At 44.8% G+C, this 19,367-nt stretch overlaps 1 protein-coding gene across 8 annotated transcripts in view; it reads left to right on the forward strand.

The window, feature by feature from the left end:
• Nucleotides 1-19,367, forward strand: part of NEDD4L (NEDD4 like E3 ubiquitin protein ligase) — an 81,011-nt gene that overhangs the window by 45,098 nt on the left and 16,546 nt on the right. For 5 of the 8 annotated variants that reach the window (XM_030237289.2, XM_009099650.4, XM_050986529.1 and 2 more), the window contains 8 exons: nt 12,855-12,905; nt 14,035-14,096; nt 14,212-14,314; nt 14,564-14,730; nt 15,602-15,734; nt 16,227-16,403; nt 17,658-17,732; nt 19,183-19,242. In XM_030237289.2, the coding sequence (XP_030093149.1) occupies nt 12,855-12,905; nt 14,035-14,096; nt 14,212-14,314; nt 14,564-14,730; nt 15,602-15,734; nt 16,227-16,403; nt 17,658-17,732; nt 19,183-19,242 (828 nt within the window). The remainder of the gene's footprint in view (nt 1-12,854; nt 12,906-14,034; nt 14,097-14,211; nt 14,315-14,563; nt 14,731-15,601; nt 15,735-16,226; nt 16,404-17,657; nt 17,733-19,182; nt 19,243-19,367) is intronic. The other 3 variants (XM_030237290.2, XM_018924784.3, XM_050986527.1) reach the window with 2 other exon arrangements.

Consider the following 19,367-nt stretch of genomic DNA (forward strand, 5'->3'; position numbering starts at 1 on the left):
GAATTGGCAGTGTTGTCTTTTTACCTCATCCCTCCACATTCCCAGAGCTCCCTGGGATTCTGAATTTTCTATCAGGCATTTTTCTTTTTCTCCTTGAAAATTGTATCTGTTGGTCCTTCTCTGGAGCAGCAGAGATGGAAATAGTATCACTTTTTAAAATAGCAGTGATAAACTCTTTGCTCCTGCATGGAAAATCTGTATGTGAGTTTGGGTACGCAGCAATCTCTAAAGTGGAGAATTTATAATGGAAATGCTGACACGGGTTTAACGCTGCAGGTGCCAGCCAGAGCTGCCTTGATGCAGATCTAGCCACAGAAAATTACAGATAAGAAAGCCGAGTGTTGATTGCTTTTTGTGCTCTTCAGCTGATTTTCTATTTGAGAAAAGCTGTCAAGTAATGATGAGTTTCAGAATGTGCATGTTTTGTACACATAAACAGAACAGAAGTTCCGCACGCAAACTGAAGTTTTTAGTTCAGCAGCTATTCCAAAGCCAAATCAATCCTGTTTAGTTAGCTTCCAGATGAAATCTCATTGTAAAATACGTTACTGTATGTAATGTCTTCATCTGAAGTCCAGGATGAATACCAGGGTGACACTGGGTGCTTCCAAAAGTCAGCAGTTATGTACAGAAAAATAAATTAAGCTGGCATTAAGACCAGCCAGGTTTTTGTCTCTGAAAGGAATGAAAAAATTAAAAGGGTGTGTGGGAGAAGCTTCGAGAGCTGAAGGCAAAGGAATGAGATGAGTTGTTCAAATAAAATGAAAATTACACTTTGTGCTGTGGTGTGAGTCCAGAGCTATCAGTGCTTTGGTGGAAAGCTGCAGCTTCCCTTTCAGCCTGGGACTTACTTTAGAAAATAAATCAGATGCTGACTCTGTGATTGCTTCTGTCTCTTACCACGTGTCCATCAAATAGTCAGTCTCTTCTTGTGTCTGCCCTTTTTGCTCACCAGTCAGTCACGTGCAGTCATACCTACAGCATTAAAAAAGAACAGGTAAAATGAGAAATATTAGGAATTGCACTGCAAGGAATTTAAAACATAATTAATTATTAGCTTGGATGTTATCCGGGGTCTAAGTATACTTTTGTGAGTCAGCTCTGTGCGTAAAAATTGCATAATGAAATAAATTCTATTTCCATTTTTGAGCAACTGCTTTTTGTCTCTGATGTGAGGCTGGATACCAGCAATTTCTGAAAAGGTTTAGTAACACATGAAGTATGAAAAAGAGGTTTTCAATAATCAGTTAATTTGTGGTGACATTATTTGAAGTCTATTACATGTTTTTAATTTACTGTGCAAAAATACCTGATCTTAACTGAGCAAGTGAAATACAATTTTGTTTTGTTGTTTGCAGATGTGGGGAATGGCACGCTGGCTGAGTAGGGAAAACCTTCCAGGAAACATTGCACTGTGGGAACTGGTCTTAACAGATTTGTTTTGGTCTGATGTCACCATTTTTTAATATCTTTTTGGCCTTGCAGCAGCGTCCCAGTGCAAATGTCTTACAGGAAACAAAACCTTACCTGCTTTATATTTAGTGAGGGAACTGAATTCAATCTACTCTTGCTCTTGCCATCCCCTCAGTAAGCCTCACAGTGTTTTTTCCTTAGGGAATTAACATTGCATTGTGCTGAGGGTTGGGTATTTTGTTGTCTCTTGACAAAGGTTCAGTGAAAAAGAGGAGGGAGAAAAGAGTTTCTGTGGGGGCTTTGGTTGCTGTTCCTGTCTAAGCTTGTAAATCCTGAGAATTCAGTGTAATTAACCAACTGCCCAGCTTTGGCCAGCTTGTATGTAAGAATGTGAAATACTTTGCTTTCCCATTGGAAAGGAAAGTATTTCATATTCCCATAAGGAAATACTTTCCTTATCCCACTTTGGAATCTGAGTAGATGCACCTTTATCCCACTGTAGGACCTCAGTGGATGCACCTTTACCCCCCTGTAGGACCTGAATGGATGCACCTTTACCCCCCTGTAGGACCTGAATGGATGCACCTTTACCCCCCTGTAGGACCTGAATGGATGCACCTTTACCCCCCTGTAGGACCTGAATGGATGCACCTTTACCCCTCTGTAGGACCTGAGTGGATGCGCCTTTACCCCCCTGTAGGACCTGAATGGATGCACCTTTACCCCCCTGTAGGACCTGAGTGGATGCGCCTTTACCCCCCTGTAGGACCTGAATGGATGCACCTTTACCCCCCTGTAGGACCTGAGTGGATGCACCTTTACCCCCCTGTAGGACCTGAGTGGATGCACCTTTACCCCCCTGTAGGACCTGAGTGGATGCACCTTTACCCCCCTGTAGGACCTGAATGGATGTACCTTTACCCCCCCTGTAAGACCCAGTCCCTGTGAAATGTCTCAGTCACATGCCTGGCACTGCTCAGGAAGGCCTGGGAGGGGACGGCAGCCGGAGCTGTGGGTTCCTCGTGCCCCCAAGTGCCGAGCTGGCTGTGTCCCAGCAGTGGGTTCCAGAGGGCCTGACTGGGCAGGTGACATCACTTGGGCTCCTTGTGCCAGGTGCAGCCAAAACAGATGCAGGAAAGGGAGGGAGGGAAGAATGCGGAGCCGCCGGTTGGCAGGGCCAGCTCCATTCTCCACGGAGCTGATGTGGGAGTTGGCACTGTGTGTTCCCTTCCCAGCACAGGCAGGCTCCTGCAGAGGCTTCCTGGGAGCTTGGAGCTGGCCTGAACTCTTCCTTGCCTTTTGTTCTGCTCCTAAATTTAATGGGGATTGGCCGTTCTGACCAGACGTTTGCAGCCAATAGTACTGGAGTTCTGGCTTTTCTGGTTTCTGCTCTAATCAAATCATTGTGCAGAATTCCAGAATACAAACAAAGTAAATTAGAAAATAAAGTGTGGAACAAACTTTTCAAGCTTTTTTCTGTGTTCTTGAAATTTCACCCAGAGAGTTCATATTACCAGCTACCCACTGGATTTTCAACTGACTGCAATTTAAATTACCCACCATAAAAAATCTGGCAGTAAATATTAGTGACTGATCCCCATGCACTAGTCAATATCATCTTGGTTCTCCTTTCTGTTGCAAACAAATGTGCTGCTTGAAAATTGAGCAGAAGTGAAGGTTCTTGGTCTCAGCAAGGAAAAAGTGCTTGGACATGTGTAGGTGTAAATGATTATTAATTTACAGAAGTTAGGAGTAGTTAATGTCCACTAATTAGCATGTCAGTGGCCTAAGCATGATGTACCTTACTGTCCCCCTCTGGTCAATGCCCAGCCAGTGCACAGTTTCCCCTCAGGATTCTGATTATTACCCAGCAGAACAAAGTCTCGTGTTACAGAAAGGTGGCCTTAGAACTCTTACAGTGGATCTTGTTTTTTTCCATAGCATTGGGAAAATCATTAAAGCAAAAAAATGATGTCACATATTGCCAGGCCTAATGCCTTCTTGAGTGTAAGTGCTGCTGGGATCAGCCAGTTGAAAGAACGTACTTAGTACCTTTGGAAAATTCAGGCTGAATAAATGTCAGCGTGCTTTCCCTGATTCCATTCCAGCAATCTCATTTCCCTGCCTGCAGAGCCTTTCACGACTTTGATTTCCCTCCTGTGTTGTTTAACCTCAGCCCACATAGCTAAAGCACTGCATCATGATCCAGAAAAGCCCGGTGATGCTCCTGATGTAACAGGGCTGCACCAAGGTGCTGGCTGGGGCTGCCCTGGTCATCCCTGGCTGTCTATAGGGCACCCACACGCTCTTGGGGAGAGCAGAGATTTCACAGCGCTGCTGCAGTCTTAGGATGCCATGTTTAAACTGATCTTGCATCCTTACTGAGGTGAACCTAATCTGCAGTTTTCTGGGCTGTTGCTGATAAAGATGTGCAACCTCAGCTTCCCCAGAGAGAGGGAGTTCAGCTGGGCACTCAGGGAGCTGTAACCGTGTGAGCTGGACACAGCAGGGCAATCACAGCTTGTGTCAGTGTGAGCTGGTGTGCCCACTAGGGTTTACAGGCAGGGGAATCACAGCTTGTGTCAGTGTGAGCTGGTGTGCCCACTAGGGTTTACTGGCAGGGAATCACAGCTTGTGCCAGTGTGAGCTGGTGTGCCCACTAGGGTTTACTGGCAGGGGAATCACAGCTTGTGTCAGTGTGAGCTGGTGTGCCCACGAGGGTTTACTGGCAGGGAATCACAGCTTGTGCCAGTGTGAGCTGGTGTGCCCACTAGGGTTTACTGGCAGGGGAATCACAGCTTGTGTCAGTGTGAGCTGGTGTGCCCACTAGGGTTTACTGGCAGGGAATCACAGCTTGTGCCAGTGTGAGCTGGTGTGCCCACTAGGGTTTACTGGCAGGGAATCACAGCTTGTGCCAGTGTGAGCTGGTGTGCCCACGAGGGTTTACTGGCAGGGAATCACAGCTTGTGCCAGTGTGAGCTGGTGTGCCCACAAGGCTTTACTGGGGGTTCTGGAGGAGTCAGATAAACATTTGGTTCCAAACTGTCCCTGGTCCCATGAGCTTGGGTTGTCATGCTCGGGTTACAGTGGGGATTGTTGCAGGCATTTGAGGCTGCTCTTAGCTGTTGGGAGTGGCTGATGGCCCAGTGCATGGTGTGGACAAGGGGAGGGTGGACTGGCAGAAATGAGTGTCCCTGCTGGGAACTTTTGCTTCGCCATGAGTCATTTTATATTATTTTAGTGGTGCTTTGCAATGAGCAGTGTGCATATTCAGAAATAGTGCTCAGTAATGATGAAGGATGTTACATCAGTGTGATGGATGACTAAAATTTCATTGTTCTTCAAGACCAGTTCTTTGCTGCAGAGTTCTTGAGTTGAGAATTATTCTAAATTGTATGAAGAATGCCAGTAAATTTGACCAGAATCATGGAAGAGCTGCAGAGAGAAGAATCGTTGGTTAGAAAATTTCCAAAGTGCACAGTTTTGCTTACTCAGCATGTCTGTGCAGAATATGTACACATTATGCCTCTGGAAGTGATGCTCCCTTAATCTCTCTATTTTTCAAGCTATTTATTAAAACAGCAGTTCCATTTTTGGCAGATTTTGGGAGAGAATCTATGGATTTCTTCAGTTTTATCTCTGTTCAATTCCCACAGAAGTCACAGTCTGAACATCTTTTTTCTTTCTCAGCTGCCTTCTTCAAGTTGCAGGAGGAGGTGAAAGTGTTTTAGAAGGTGATGACCATTTTAGTCTTTCTGTTAAAACCAGCTATCCTGCTCATCTTCCAGCATGCTTGCAGGAGCTGGATACATTCTGCATCTCAAGCCCTTCAAATCTCAGTTGTTGCAGTTCTCCAGGATATATTAGAAGCACTGCAATAGCTTTAGGGGGAATATAAATCCCCCTAGTGCAGGAGAGCATCTCTACTCTAACAGCACTTGGCTTTTCTGAGGGTTGTATTTTTCACTACTTTCTGCCAAGAAAGTACTTACACAGAAAAATTGGTCATGACAGATATATGGTGGAATCCAAAAGTCTGAATACATCCAAAAATCTGAACTGCTGTTGATGAGAAAAAGAAACAGAAAGTAGGACATTCTCTGAGCAGAAGGAAAAGGTAGGATAAGTGGATTAGTGCACAGAAGAAATGGTAGTGGAGACAGTAAGAGGTCTGTTGTTTGCATGGTTCCTGGTGTCTGCAGCAAGGCAGCATTAATTATATTTGCCAGCTAATTATACAGGCTGCAGTTACATGGATTGCAGAGGGCAGGTTTTTCTGTTACTCTTCAGAGCAGATTACTGTGCAGGATGTTTAGAAGTTAGTGGTGCTTGCTGACTGTTGCATTGGGATTTTGAGCCCATTCCATTGTGCCTCACTGTTCTTTCTTGGGGAGTTACAATGAAGCTTCATTAGAAGATTGTTTAATTTTTGTTCTAAGAGGGTTTTTTCGGTAACGCCTTCATTTCTTACAGAACATAGTACAGAGGCTGTCCTAACACATTTATTTTGTTCTACACTTTCTACCTGTTCTTTTACTTCAGTACATTGATTCTGTTCCTATTTTCCACATCCTTTCACAGCTCGGGCCTGTTTTAAGTGTCTTGGGCATCAGCTCCTTCTTCCTGCCATTGCTACTCCTATACTTTGTCCACGTTTGGTTTGTTCAGTGTCTGAGGAATGGATTCCCATCTTTCCAGAGGCTCTTGGTAATGTAGCCATGGTAATAGCAGCAGGCATTCACTCTGTCCGTGGCAGGTAGAGAGCCTTTGGTAGCTGAGAGCAGGAGCAGCCTCCTGTTTGCAGCCCTCCTGTGTGTCACCCGGTAATTACAATGGGCAGCTCAGTAGGAAGCCACTTTCCGGTAATGGAGAGAGTAAGGCTTAACTGGTTCTTTTTTCCCTGACATTGTCCGGAGTTTTCTTGGCTGTTACTGGGTTTCAGGAGTATAGCAGATCTTGGCAGAGGTGCTCGGTGGTTTTTGTTATGTTTAAATAAGCAGCGGCAGTGCAAGACAAATAATTCGGGATTTAAATAATTGGCGCTTATGTCTTGTGATTTGCTTAATCCGTTTAAGAGCTGATCCAGTTGCGGTTGACCATGTGTGCCAGGAAGGAGACATTTGTCTCTCAGCTGTGCTGAGTCTGGAGCACCACTGCCTCATGTGGGAAACTGCAGCTCAGAACATAATTCCTTCATCTCAGCTCAGGTTTGGCTGCCAGGAGCAGCCTTGCGTGTTCCCTGGCTCTGTGGCGTCGCAGGCTGGAGAGCGAGGGCAGTGTGTGACCCTGGGAGCCTCGTGTAGCACCTTGTCCTTCCCTGTGCTCCGTGCGTGGCACTGACACCCCAGGGGCAGTAATTGGGCCGAAAATGAAAGCTGAGAGGGAAGGCACAGGGAAAGTGTAATCTGACTCTCTTGTATTGAGCTGCCTGGAGGAAAAGTCAGCGTTTGTTTACTCTGGTGGGAAGGAATAATAGATCATTTTTTAAGAAATAACCCACCTGTGTTGTTTGTTCTACCCACACTTACAGATTTGGAGTGGGAAAACCACCCTCCCCCCCGCCATCAATTAGGGTTTTTTTCTGTGGTTACAGTGCAATATTCTTGATTAAGAAAACACCAGTGAAAATATCAGAGCCAGATTGCAGAGATCCACTGCAAAAGTGTAGTCAGTTGCCATTATTAGCAAATGAAAGGTGGAATTTTATTTATGCTTGGGAAGTGCTGCTGGAAATATTTTGTTTAAGAAAGAAGTGATGACAGTGGCAAGTGGCAGAATTTCTGAAAGTTTATATAAATGAAGAGAGTTTTATTGCAGTTCAGAAAGAAAGAAAGATTGCTGAAACTTTCTAGCTAAGAATTTTAGTAATCATATAATCAAATATCATAAAAGTATCATTGTAGCTTTATTCATGAGAATGAGATCAGGGAGTTGATAAGCCTTAGGTGTAGAGAGACATCTGTGATGGCTAACTAATACTTTAGGTTTTAGTTGAGAGCAGTAAATGTGATTTGTTTCAATTAATAAAATTGTGTTTTGCTGCTAGTTTTTTTTTTTTTTTAAATAATTAACAATACTTTCATGAACACAAATCCTCTTTTTTTTGGGGGTTCCTTTTCATTTTTAAAGCCTTTGGTAAAAGTACAGTTCAGAAAAGTTTTCTCTCCAGGTGAGACAGGTGATTTCCTGTAGCTCTCTGGGAAGGCAGCAGTGTTTTCTGCTCTTGTATTTTTCCTGTTGCTGTGTGCAGCTCTTGTATTTGTGCTGGGAAATGTGGTGCTGTCTGAGCCAGACAGTCTGGACCACTCCTGAAGCAGTTTTCCAGGACTTGGCAGCAAAGGCACATCACATCTCAAGTGCTGAGTTTAAGTACTATGTCAGGAAAATTGGCTTAATTCGTGCTTAATTTTTCACTTCTGTTCTAGCAGAGTGGCTGCTGAGTGCTCAGTGGAGGTGAGAATGCCCTCTTGAGAGCCTGGGATTTGGCTTTGCCCAGTGGGTTTATCCCATCTTTCACGGTGCCTTTGGCATTTAGCTGTCAGGATCAGCAGGTTTAAGCCAAGGGCTGGGTTCCCTGTCCCTCTCTCCTCTTTCCCACCAAACCACTGCTGGCACATGTTCCACATGATGTTCCCATGAGCACCCTTCACGGCCACTCATCATATTCCATGTTGCCCACCAGGGCTGCAGTGATTCGAAAAGTTTGGAATAAATGTCAAGAGAAGATGGGCTCTGACCCTCAGCAGGGTTTCCACCTGCATAATAATTTAGACATATAGCTGTGTGCTGAAGCACGGCACAGGGTGGTTGTGGGCTGAGAAAGGTGTGAACTCTGGTTTACTTCAAGGCCACTAAAAACCAGTTAAATTTACTGTAGGGTTCATCTCTGCCTGCTCTGAAATTAAGCAATATCTGGGTTGGAATGTGGCTTCTCTTTAAACAGTGCCCAGAAATAGTACGCAACAATTTTCAGGTCAGGAAGCTGGGAACATCCTGATCATCTCAAAATGCCAAGGGAACTGCAGGTGGGTGGAGTGTTATTTCCCAGCCTGGTGTCTGGCCAGGGAACCAAAGCACCTCTGAGAGCTCTGTACCCAGAGTGCTCCAGCCTCAGCCCTGGCTGGCAGCTGGCAGCAGTACGGCTTCTGGTACTGTTCCTCTTCTCCCAGCTTGTCACTGACTGTCCAGTGCTTCACTTGGGGTGAGCCATGGCTCTCTTGGTGGTTCCCAAGGCCAAGGTGATCACTTTTTCATACAGGGGGATTCCATGGGAACCCCTTTGGGATCATTCCCAACCTTAGGAAGCTTTCAGGAGTTTGTTCTGCATTGTTGGTGATCACCTGTAGCAGCGTGGTGTATTGGTCCAGGTTGGGACAGGCAGGAGAAGTCCAGGAGCAGGGCTGCTGGGAGAGCTGTCCTGCTGATGTTGGTCTAAGGAAGCAGCAGATAAGCACAGCATTGCAGCTTGGCCTGGTACTGCACAGCAGCAGTAGAGCCTTTCCTTGGGAGACCTGCATGTCTTGGGGGTGTCAGCTTGTGTACACCTTTGGGGGGGCTTAATAGTATTTAGTGTTAGTATTTAGAGACCTGCCCCCTCCTGCAGATCCTTCATGTTGTGTGTGTGACCTTTTAGTCAAAGTCCTGACTAACCTGTTGTACCTCTGCTGTTTTCCAATTCTGATTTCTGTTCAGGCTGGAATAAAGCTAAGTGCAGTTGAATTGCCTGTTGTAGGTGCTCATGTGCTCAGCTATTACCCAACTGTAATGTCTGTTTTACTTTATGGGAGCACATCTAAGGTAATATTTACCTTTTATTCCAGAGCTGAAATGAGCAAGTCTCTAACAGCTGAACTGTTAACAATTGACACTTTCCCTTCTGGAAAACAAGCTTCAGTGATTGAAATGATCATCAGTGCAACAGTTTATTCATACTTTTGTGTGGTCCAAGTAAAACTGATGTGCTTGTATACAAACCTGAGGCTTCAGTTCTGGTTTGCACTGAAGTGTCGATGGATACTTTTCCTTTCTCTGCTGCTTTGGTGGCTGAGGGTGTTTAGGGCGCTGCAACTTTATCCCAGGCGTTTCTTCCTGGCTTGCAACTTGGACAGGCACCAAATTGCAGCCTAATTTTTATGTACGTTTGGCTTGGGAGTGTCACCTTGTCACCTCAGTCTCCTAAGATGAACAGGGAGTTGTTTCACATTCTGAGGTGTTTGGCACAAGTTAGAATTTCCAGGTAGTTCTGTTGGTTTTTGAAGCTTTTTCAGTCACTGACTGTGGAGGGATAGAATGTAAGAAAATATAGTGCAGAAGGCAGTCTCACACCTGAGGAGCTGCAGCTGTACTGATCACCAAAGAATAGGAACAGGCCTGCCCTTAATAGGCCACAGCTGTGTGCAATAAGAAGAGTGCTACAAAAGAGAGGGTTAGCTGGGTGAGGAGAGAGATGGGGTTTGTTGGCTGTGCTGTGAAGAGAGTTGGAGTTGTTGGCTGTGAAGAAGGAGTCAGTTGCTGCCCGTGAGAAATCACTGAGGAAGAATGAGAGCTTTGCAATATGATGACAACAACTGACTACTGATTACACTTAATGAAGTGTTTCCTTGGTTTTTTCCATTGCCTTTCACTGGACATTGAGGTAGTGAGGTGTTTGGCTGTTCTTGGGATGCAGTGATGACCAGGTTTCATTGCAGTGTCCGTGCAGGTGTGAGGGGTCCCTCACACACTCTGGAAAATTCAGTGCACAGAACACCTGCCATGCCTGGTGTGTGTGAGCCTGGTGCTGCTTTCCCACAGCATCAATGCATGAATGAGCGAGGTGGTTGGACAGATTTGGGTTTCCTGAACAGATGGGTGTTTATGTCTGCCAAAACACTGCAGTGATTACCTTTCATTTCAAGAGAGCTCCTTGGAAAATAGGACGGTGTCTGACTTTCTCCTCTTCCACAATAAATGTGCTAAACCAACCCAAGAGATGGACCAGGGGATGCTGAAACTTGGTAAAATTGCTCTGAGTGTTAAAGGCTAATTAGGAAATTTTGGGATAGCTTTTGTTGTAGTTGAGCTTTGCAGTAAGACTCTAACAGAGCATCTGAGCTCTGCCCCACCCCTGCCTGTGCGTGCTTGTCCTGCTGCCCACACAGAGGCCACGTTCCAGGTGGGACAGGAGCAATACTGAGGGAGCAATGACATTTGAGGGGTCACTCCTTCTGATTGAGAAAGTCCTACTCAAGGTGAGCATCTGCATCCTGTGCCTTTGTGGTGGAGAAGGGATTACTCACTGTCTGGGGGGATCGGACTGGAGAGGGGTTAGAAGTGTGATACTGTGATAAACAGCTGAGTAGGCTGGTGCCTTGGGTGACTCTGTGGATTTTAGTGACAGAGAGTTTCTCAAAACAGACGCTGTTATTGTTGCCTTTTTCCAACCTGGAAATAATTTCAGTAAGGAGGTAATATGAAAGGAGATATTTATTTGAAGGCCTTCAGGAGCAGTTATGGAAAGATGTCCACAAAAGCCTACGTCCCCCCCAGGGGTGAGTACATCTTTATAGGTTTTAGGAAATTAGCAGAATTGATAAAAAGCACCAATTAGGAGGACAAGTGGTGTTGCAGTTCCCCCCCCCACCCCCAGTCAAGCCCCTTCTCTGGAGCCCCCCTTCAGCACTAGCTGTACTTTGTCAGTGAAAATATTTCTTGAAGGGTTGTTCTCAGCCTTGATTCCCAGGAAGAACCAAGATAGTACTGGAGCCTTGTACCTCCCCGGGCTTGGAGCTCTGGAATTTGTTTTGTCTTTCTGCTTAGGGAGAGGCCATGGAAAAGTACTGGGAAATTTAGCTACTAATATGATAGGTGACAGAGTTACAAATATATGTGTGAAGGATACAGAGAGCATAGAAGAAAAAGAGCAAACCCTAAACAGCATCGTTATAGTGAGAAATGGAAAAAGAAGGCAGCGGAAAAGGTTCCTGTGGCTCATGAGGTGCCTTTGCTGGAAGCAGGAAGCCCCAAAGTGAGAATGCCTAAATTTTAGAGCTGTGGAGGTTTGCAAGAGAAAATTCTTTTCACAGACAGAAATACTGAATACTAATATTAAAATGCTAGCCTCCACCCCTTTTCTTACAGATGTAAATGTACAGTCAAGTGTTACATAAAGGCTGAGTTTTACAAGAGCCCTAGTTCTGGCAAAGGTGACCACATGCATGCAGAATTAGATGAGGAAGTAATTCTGCTTACAGAGCTGGCTGGGACTGAGGGGTTTCCAGTTCCACTGTAAGCTACAAACATATTTTGTTGGTTTAGGCTCTTTGAGGCTGTTTCTAACCTACCTGAACATTTCCTGTATCCATGAGTTGTATTTTTCTTGAGCTAACAACTGCAAGAAGAGATGTAGCAATAGGTGTGTATTTGTTCAGAGTAGCTGTTATTGGAGTGACTGTACTGAAAGATGGGGCATGCTACCAGGTTTTTCTAGTATTTGCTAGGAAGAAGATTAATAGTCAAAATTCTGTAATGAAAAATCTACTCCCTGTTTTTTACTTAAAATTGGAAAAACCATGGTCTTCTTAGTGCTTTCTGTGTTGTTCTGTAGCATCCAGCATAGCAGGATGTGTCCATTCTGTGGGGACCACAAAACACCATGCTGTCTTTGTAGTAGAAACACAATTCTTATGAGGTTATTATATAAAATATGAATTTTAATATTAAACTTAATGCTCTGCTATGAGAAATATGTAAACTTGGCCGTGCAGCAGCAGCATGCACTTCCTGGAATTCCGTGCATAGCGTGGCTATAAATAGGCAGCAGGTTATTTGGGAATCACTGGGGCTGGTATCTGGTGTCACAAACAGTATCTGAACAGAAGCTGCATTCCCTGGTAGCTGGTTGGATTTGGAAGAACACAACTGCTTGGTGGTGACAGTCCCTGCCCCAGTGAGTCCCAAGTGTCCCTCGAGCACAGGGCCCAGGTCCCACAGCAAGCACCCGTCTGCCACAGGTGTCCTTTGGCCTCAGCTGCTGCCAGCATTTCCCAGCCCAGACCCAAATGCTGGGACTGACCCTGCTGGCTGAGCTGCTCCCACCGTGGGTAGGTATAGGACTGTCAGTCTGTGAAGGAAGGCTGGGACCTGTCCTCCTTCAACAGGAAACCACCTGGGGCTTCCCAGTGCTTGGGGGGGGCTCTGGGTTGGTCTTGGTGGCTTCCCCGGGCAGAATGTGTCAGCACCACCACGTGTGCTGTGGGCTCAGGAGCCTGTTGGGAATGTCACGAGAAATACTGTGCTAAGACAAATGAATTACAACAACTAATATGGGCAACAATAAGGGGGTAGAAACCAGTGATTCCTAAAATAATGGTACTCAACCATCTTTATTTTTGTCTCATTGCCACTAGATTGATAGTTGTTATTTTTGCTCTTCTGATGTAAGTTTACTTTCTGTGTGACAGACCAGAGACGACTTCCTGGGCCAGGTGGATGTGCCGCTCAGTCACCTCCCGGTAAGCACCAGATCTCTGGAAACCCCGGGGGCTGTGTACAGCTGCTGCACTTTCTCTTAAAGCAAAAGATCCCAGCAGAGCTTTAAAATAAACTGTTGTGGACAGCCAAGCCTCACCTGTGCAGGGACAGGGAGATGCATCAGCTGTGCATGGAAGGAATGCACCTTCTGTGCAAAAAAAGCTTCATGAGAGTAGGTTTGCTTCAGCAAATGCATGAAAAGCCAAAAGGCTGCCAGAACTCTTATCTGTTCATTATTTTAGCTGAAATTGAATTCTTTGCCAACAGTAAGAGTTCAATAGCAATCAATTGAAAGTAATTGACACAGGGTCTGAATAATTTTATTGTCAATAGACATTTGAAGGTGTTCGGTTTGAAGGTGGTAATGTTTGTTTCTGTTTCTTAATTAATGGAGGAATTCAGTGTAAAACTGGTTCTGTAATTCTGTAAAGTTGTCTAGTTTCCCCCCAGCAGCCAGGATTCTGGATGGGCTGTAAAATTAGATGCTAAATTAAGTGCAATTTGTATTTATAGATTTGTAAATGGAATAAATATATGTGTGTGTATCTACAGTGATTGCATTAGGCTTGGTACAAACATTTTTGATACTATATACTGTTTTGGATGACTAACATTGGCTGAATGTAGTTAATATTTTTTAAATGTTGTGCATGTTAATCTTAACATATGCCACTTATGTCAGTTGAGCATAACTGGCTTTTTGTGTCTGATTTTGACTTCTTGCTATTGATGAATGTTATTGTAGGAGAAGAATTTCTTTGTAATGACTTGCACTGTGATGCTTGTTTAGATGTATCTGTTATGGTTGATCTGGAGGTGTTGGGTTATAAACTGTAACAGTGGAAAGCTACAAGGGAAGGATCAGGAACTCCTTGTGGTGACAAATGCTCTGCCCACAGCAGCTGTGTGTTTGCACATGTGAAGGATGTGACTTACTTGGTAAGAAAGCTGAAATTCTCAAGGAATAGAAAGTTTTCAAGATTCCTGTAGGTAACTTGGGATTCAGTGGAAATCAGAGATGTAATCTGTCAGCCTGCTGTGTGAATGTTCTTAATGTGGCTGGACTTGTGGGCAAGCCATTTAACTTACCATTTTTTCCATTGCTTACAGACGGAAGACCCAACCATGGAGAGGCCGTACACATTTAAGGATTTCCTCCTCAGACCAAGAAGGTGAGACAAAGGAACTTTAAAACATTTGAGGACTTTAAAACATTTCTTACTTAATTTTTTTTTATTTGCAATTATTTAAGAGTTCTTAATTGCAATGTATCTCCTTGTCTTGTAGCCACAAATCTCGTGTGAAGGGTTTCTTGAGACTGAAGATGGCGTATATGCCCAAAAATGGTGGCCAAGAGGAAGAAAATAGTGATCAGAGGGATGACTCTGAGGTAAGGCTGAATCCTCAAGGAAGGATTCAAGAAAAATTGTAGAGTCAGCTGCACTTGAAGGATAAAGCCCTGGAAATAGAGTTGGCAGTTGGTTCTCTTTGGCACCAAGCCACCAGGAGAAGTGGCACCAAGCCACCACCCAGCCACCTCTGGAAATCCCTCTTCAACAAACTGATGGGAGTTTAGCTCTTTTCTCATTGAAACGAGGTGCACACTGTAACCACAGAGGTTTTTTCCTTCCTTCCTAAGCACGGCTGGGACGTGGTGGATTCCAGCGATGCGGCCTCGCAGCGGCAGGAGGAGCTGCCGCCTCCTCCGCTGCCCCCCGGCTGGGAGGAGAAGGTGGACAACCTGGGGCGGACCTACTACGTGAACCACAACAACAGGAGCACCCAGTGGCACCGGCCCAGCCTCATGTAAGCAGCTGGGGCTGGGTGGGATGGAGAGCCAGGCTGAGGCTCCAGGCACAAAGGAAAGCGTGCTTTGTTTATGCCTGAAAGAGATACTTGCCCCCAGCAGATCACAGAGACACTGAGTATTCTGGGAAATTCCAGGAGCTCTGGGATGCCAGAGAAGGCAGTGCATTAACAAAGCACCTTAGAATGTTAGGAGACAGATAAGGAATTTTCAGTAAATAATTTAACAGGTGTAAATTACTTTGTTTGTAGAGACTGTTGAAGAGGTAAGGAAAAAAGTCAACTCTACTAAGTTTCAATGAAATCGAACAGATTAGCTTTGAGGAGATCCTGGTTATTATTCTGTGAATAGACTTCATTCCCAGGATGTGCTGTCAGAGAGCTCTGTGGCAATATCTTCTCAAAATTAGATTTAGAAAGCTGTGGCAAGCTTATATTTTACAGAGTGTGAATAACTGACAGTGTTAGGAGTTATAGTGAGATCATGTATTTAACCTGCTCTGGCAAGGTCACTGCTAAACCATGTCCAAGGAAGTGCTGGATCCCCCTTGCACTGGACACGTTCAAAGTTGGGCTCCACAGAGTGCTGGGTCATCCTGTCTAGGCCATGGTTTCCCTGCCAGCAGGGAATGACCCCTGAGGTACTTCCCAGCCTCGTGTTCTGTGATATTTGTGAAGTGCTTCCAGTTTTATTTTCTTTCAACTGAGGGATTAAACAGTCTCCTAATTATGAAGCTTGATACATGTATGAAAAATGATTTTTATAATCGAAAGCATTACCAAGGTTTTGAAGGCAATGGACAAAATGGGGGTTTAACTTGGGTTATTTTCTTGTTTTTTTCTCCTTCCTGTGCTGGGTTCCCCCCTGCAGCGACGTGGGATCTGAGTCAGATAACAATATCAGACAGATAAACCAAGAGGCAGCTCACAGGCGCTTCCGCTCTCGGCGCCACATCAGCGAGGATTTGGAGCCAGAGCCTGTGGAGAGTGGAGACATTCCTGAGGTATGCCCAAGCCTTGGGCTTGAGGAGCTGCCCTGCTTCTCACGTGTGAGCTCGTTACCACACAGCCCACAGAGCCGTGGTTTTACACGGCGTTTGTGGACATTGCCTTGGGGAGATGCCAGCAGCACAATGACAGTGCAGCCAGAGGCACACTGCCAGGGTCCAGCTGCAGCTGCCTGGTGGCCTATGGACAGCACTGAGTCCCACGTAAATGCTGGGAGAAACATTTATCATTCCAAATTGCTTGTCTTATATACACTGGTAGAAACACTTTCATATTCTGCTCTAAACAACAGTGGAATAAATGATAAAAAATAGGCAAGTGGACTGGCTGTAGCTGCCCTGTGCTTCAGTTTTCTGTAGTGCCTTGATCTAGGGTGAAGAGAAGCTGTTGTTTGTGTGTTGGACACAGTGAGATGATCACACAGAAGGCAAAGGGAAAGAAGACTCGGTCTGTATAAAACCTGAACTTAGTTTCTTCTCTTTTGTTAGCCTTGGGAAACCATTTCAGAGGAGGCAAGTGCCAGTGGGGATTCCTTGAGCTTGTCACTGCCACCTCCTCCTGCATCTCCGGTGTCCCGGACCAGTCCTCAGGAGCTGTCTGAGGAGCTGAGCAGAAGACTCCAGGTCACTCCTGATTCCAATGGGGAACAACTCGGCTCTTTGATTGTACGTGACGTGCCATCTGTAAAGCTCTAGTGCAGAAATGTGCATTTCTTTAGCATAACCTGAATCATTTCATGCCTGGGGAGTGACTGCTGGGCTCAGGAAAAGCTGAACAAGTAGTTGAAATTCCCTTCCAAAAAACAGCTTCACCAGTAAGCAAACTGCCTCAGACAACAGAATTCCTCTGTTCAGATTTCAAGAGTTCTGCGTGAGTTTAACTTCAGACTCTGCTATTGTTAGACCTTTAGTGAAACAAAAGAGATGAGAGTCAAGGGTATCAAGCTAGGAATTTCCAAAGGAAAGGGAAAAACAAAAAAAAGGTCTCTCTGTTTGTGTTATCCATTAGTCAGATGCCATTAAAAAATCAGGATAATGCATGTACGACTGGGGGAATGTTATGTCTCTTTGATTACAAAAATAATTATAAATATTAAACAGAGCATAATGCTCTTATTTATTTTTTATTCTTAGTATAATGCTCTCAAGGTACCTCTGTAGTTCAAAAGATAAATCCTCTTGTTCTCATCAGAAAGAGTCTCGATTAGGTGCATTTTTCCCAAAGAGCCAGTGCAGTTGGTCTCTGCCTGATGGGAATGTCACCTGGAGGTTGGTCAGCCAGTGACAGCTCTGATGCTCTCCTGGGTCTGCATGCAGAGGCACTTGGGCTTGTGTTGAGAGCTGCAGTTTTAGTAGCACCCACTGGTTTTACTGCAGATGTGTCAGTGCTGTGTTTTCCTAAACACTGCTCAGCCCTGGAGTGCCCAGCTGGACTGGTGGGGAGGAATTACAGTGTAGTGTCAGACGTGATATGTGTCTGCTTTTTTGTTTCTAGTTCACAATCATGAAGGATGTGTCTTGGGAAAAGACACAACTAATTCAAAAGTTAGCAGCAAAGAGGAAGATTGAAACAGAATTTTTTTTTTAAAGAAATACCATAAATTTTGAAGTAAATTATTTTTTAAGACTTTGAGCTTTCATCCAAAATAATTTGATTTTTGGATATATTTCTTAATGCTTTATTTTTTTCAATAATTCATGAGTTCCATCATGTTGGCATTTCTCCTTTAGGAAAACGATGGGCCCTTTTTTTTAAGTATGTAGGAAGTAGAGAAATGGGATATACCACTCTGTGGTAAAACAGAAGTCGGTAATTGTTTGCTGCAAAGGTTAATGCCTGTAATTACTGAATTTTCTGAATAAACATCATGTTTTAAGACACCCTAAAGTGGAGACATCTTTCTGGTTTTTTCCTTGCAGCAAAGAGAACCTTCTTCACGACTGAGGTCCTGCAGTGTGACAGACGCCGTCGCTGAGCAGTCCCAGTTATCCCTGGTAAGCCAGAGCTCCTTCCTTTTTGGGTGCACATTCTCTCACTCTGAATAACACCTTGCCTTGGGCCAGCTCCAGTCAGGCACAGATCAGTGACCAAGGTGGGCCAAACCAAATTCAGGTGAGCTAAAAAAAGAGGACATTCCTGACACAGGAAAATGTTTGGAGACTGAGCAAGCCACCCTCTCCTCAGTTATTTACCCTGGAAATTTAGATTACTGCACTCCTATGTGCACTCAGTGGCACATGATAAAGAGTTTGAATTTCTCTCCAGTGGAGAAACCCCTCCAAGGGTTGTTCCCAGCTGAGGAAGGAGAGAGCAGGGGAGCCAGCTCTACCTGGAACTGGAGCAGCCACAGGACTCTGATAGCAGACATATTTCTGTGGCCCGTAAGGTGATTTACTTGCAATATAAAAATCTGTCTAAAATCTCAAAGGATTGGTCTTTTGCCTGGTTGTAGTGAAAAGGAGGCAACTTCTGCAGGTTTATTTAAGGAGATTGTTCAAACAGGAAAAGATACAAAGATGTTTTGTAAACAAAGCTTCTCTTTCCTATCAGAACCATGCACACTGTGCTCCAGCTGACAGAACGTGGTGCCTCTCCTACAGCCCACGTGTGAGGGTTGCAAAGGTGGCAGGTTTGTTCTCTCTGCCACCTCTCAGCAGTAGGTACAGAGACCACTTAAAATAGGAGTGTGCAAGGTTTGCTTTTGAATAAAACTGATCGCAAAAGAATCTTTCAAAAGATTATACTTTTCTTCCAAGAGTTTTTTCTTCATTTTTTAAAAGTTATAAATATGTCCCATGTGAATCTGCAAATAGAAAACCTGTGCATACCAAGAAGTTTGGTGTGTCTGTGTCGCTTGTTCTCTCTGCTGCTCTTGGGTGAACGTTTCCAGAAACCACAGAGGTTTTCTCTTGGCTGGATTTTCCCCAGCTGTAGCAGTTATTTAGTGTAGCTGAAGCATGTCCCTGGCTCTGGGGTGGGCCCCAGTGCAGCTTTGTGCCTGGCTGCAGGGGGAACAGGGGCTGCTGTGCTGCTTTCTTGCTGTGTTTAGCATGCCAGGGGCTGGGCGTGGGCTGGCAGCTGGGCTGGGGAGAGAGAGAGGGGCCTTTTTCCTGCTTCTTGAGGGACACTCATTTCCTGAGCACTTGGTCAGATCAGCAGCACTGACATTGCCCTAAACATCACTGTACCTGAGCTTAACCACATCTCATCCTTCCTGAGCTAATGATCATTTCTCTCCTGGCAACTGAGCACACGTTCTTCCTAAATCCAGCGCTCCTCTGGGATTCTGGCTTGGTAACCAGTGACCGATGACTTTCAGATTTGCTATTACCCACCTAACTGCTCTCTCTTGGCAAATGTGTCTGATGCCTTGCTCCTAAAGATGTGACAGTAACCTGTGACCTTCTTCAGTAAATCTGTGTAACATTAATTATCATTTAACAGCAGAATGGTCCCTCTAGGAGAGCTCGTTCTTCAACTGTCACAGGGGGAGAGGAGCCAACGGTAATAAAACTCTTTATCAAGCACTATCTCAAAATAAAATGGGGGGACATTTAGGTCTTGTACAATGAGGAACTTTTTTTTTTAAAAAGTAGCCATGTGTTGAATGAAATACAGCTATTGAAAGA

This window comes from Serinus canaria, chromosome Z (assembly GCF_022539315.1).
Source record: "Serinus canaria isolate serCan28SL12 chromosome Z, serCan2020, whole genome shotgun sequence".
Lineage (NCBI taxonomy): Eukaryota > Metazoa > Chordata > Aves > Passeriformes > Fringillidae > Serinus > Serinus canaria.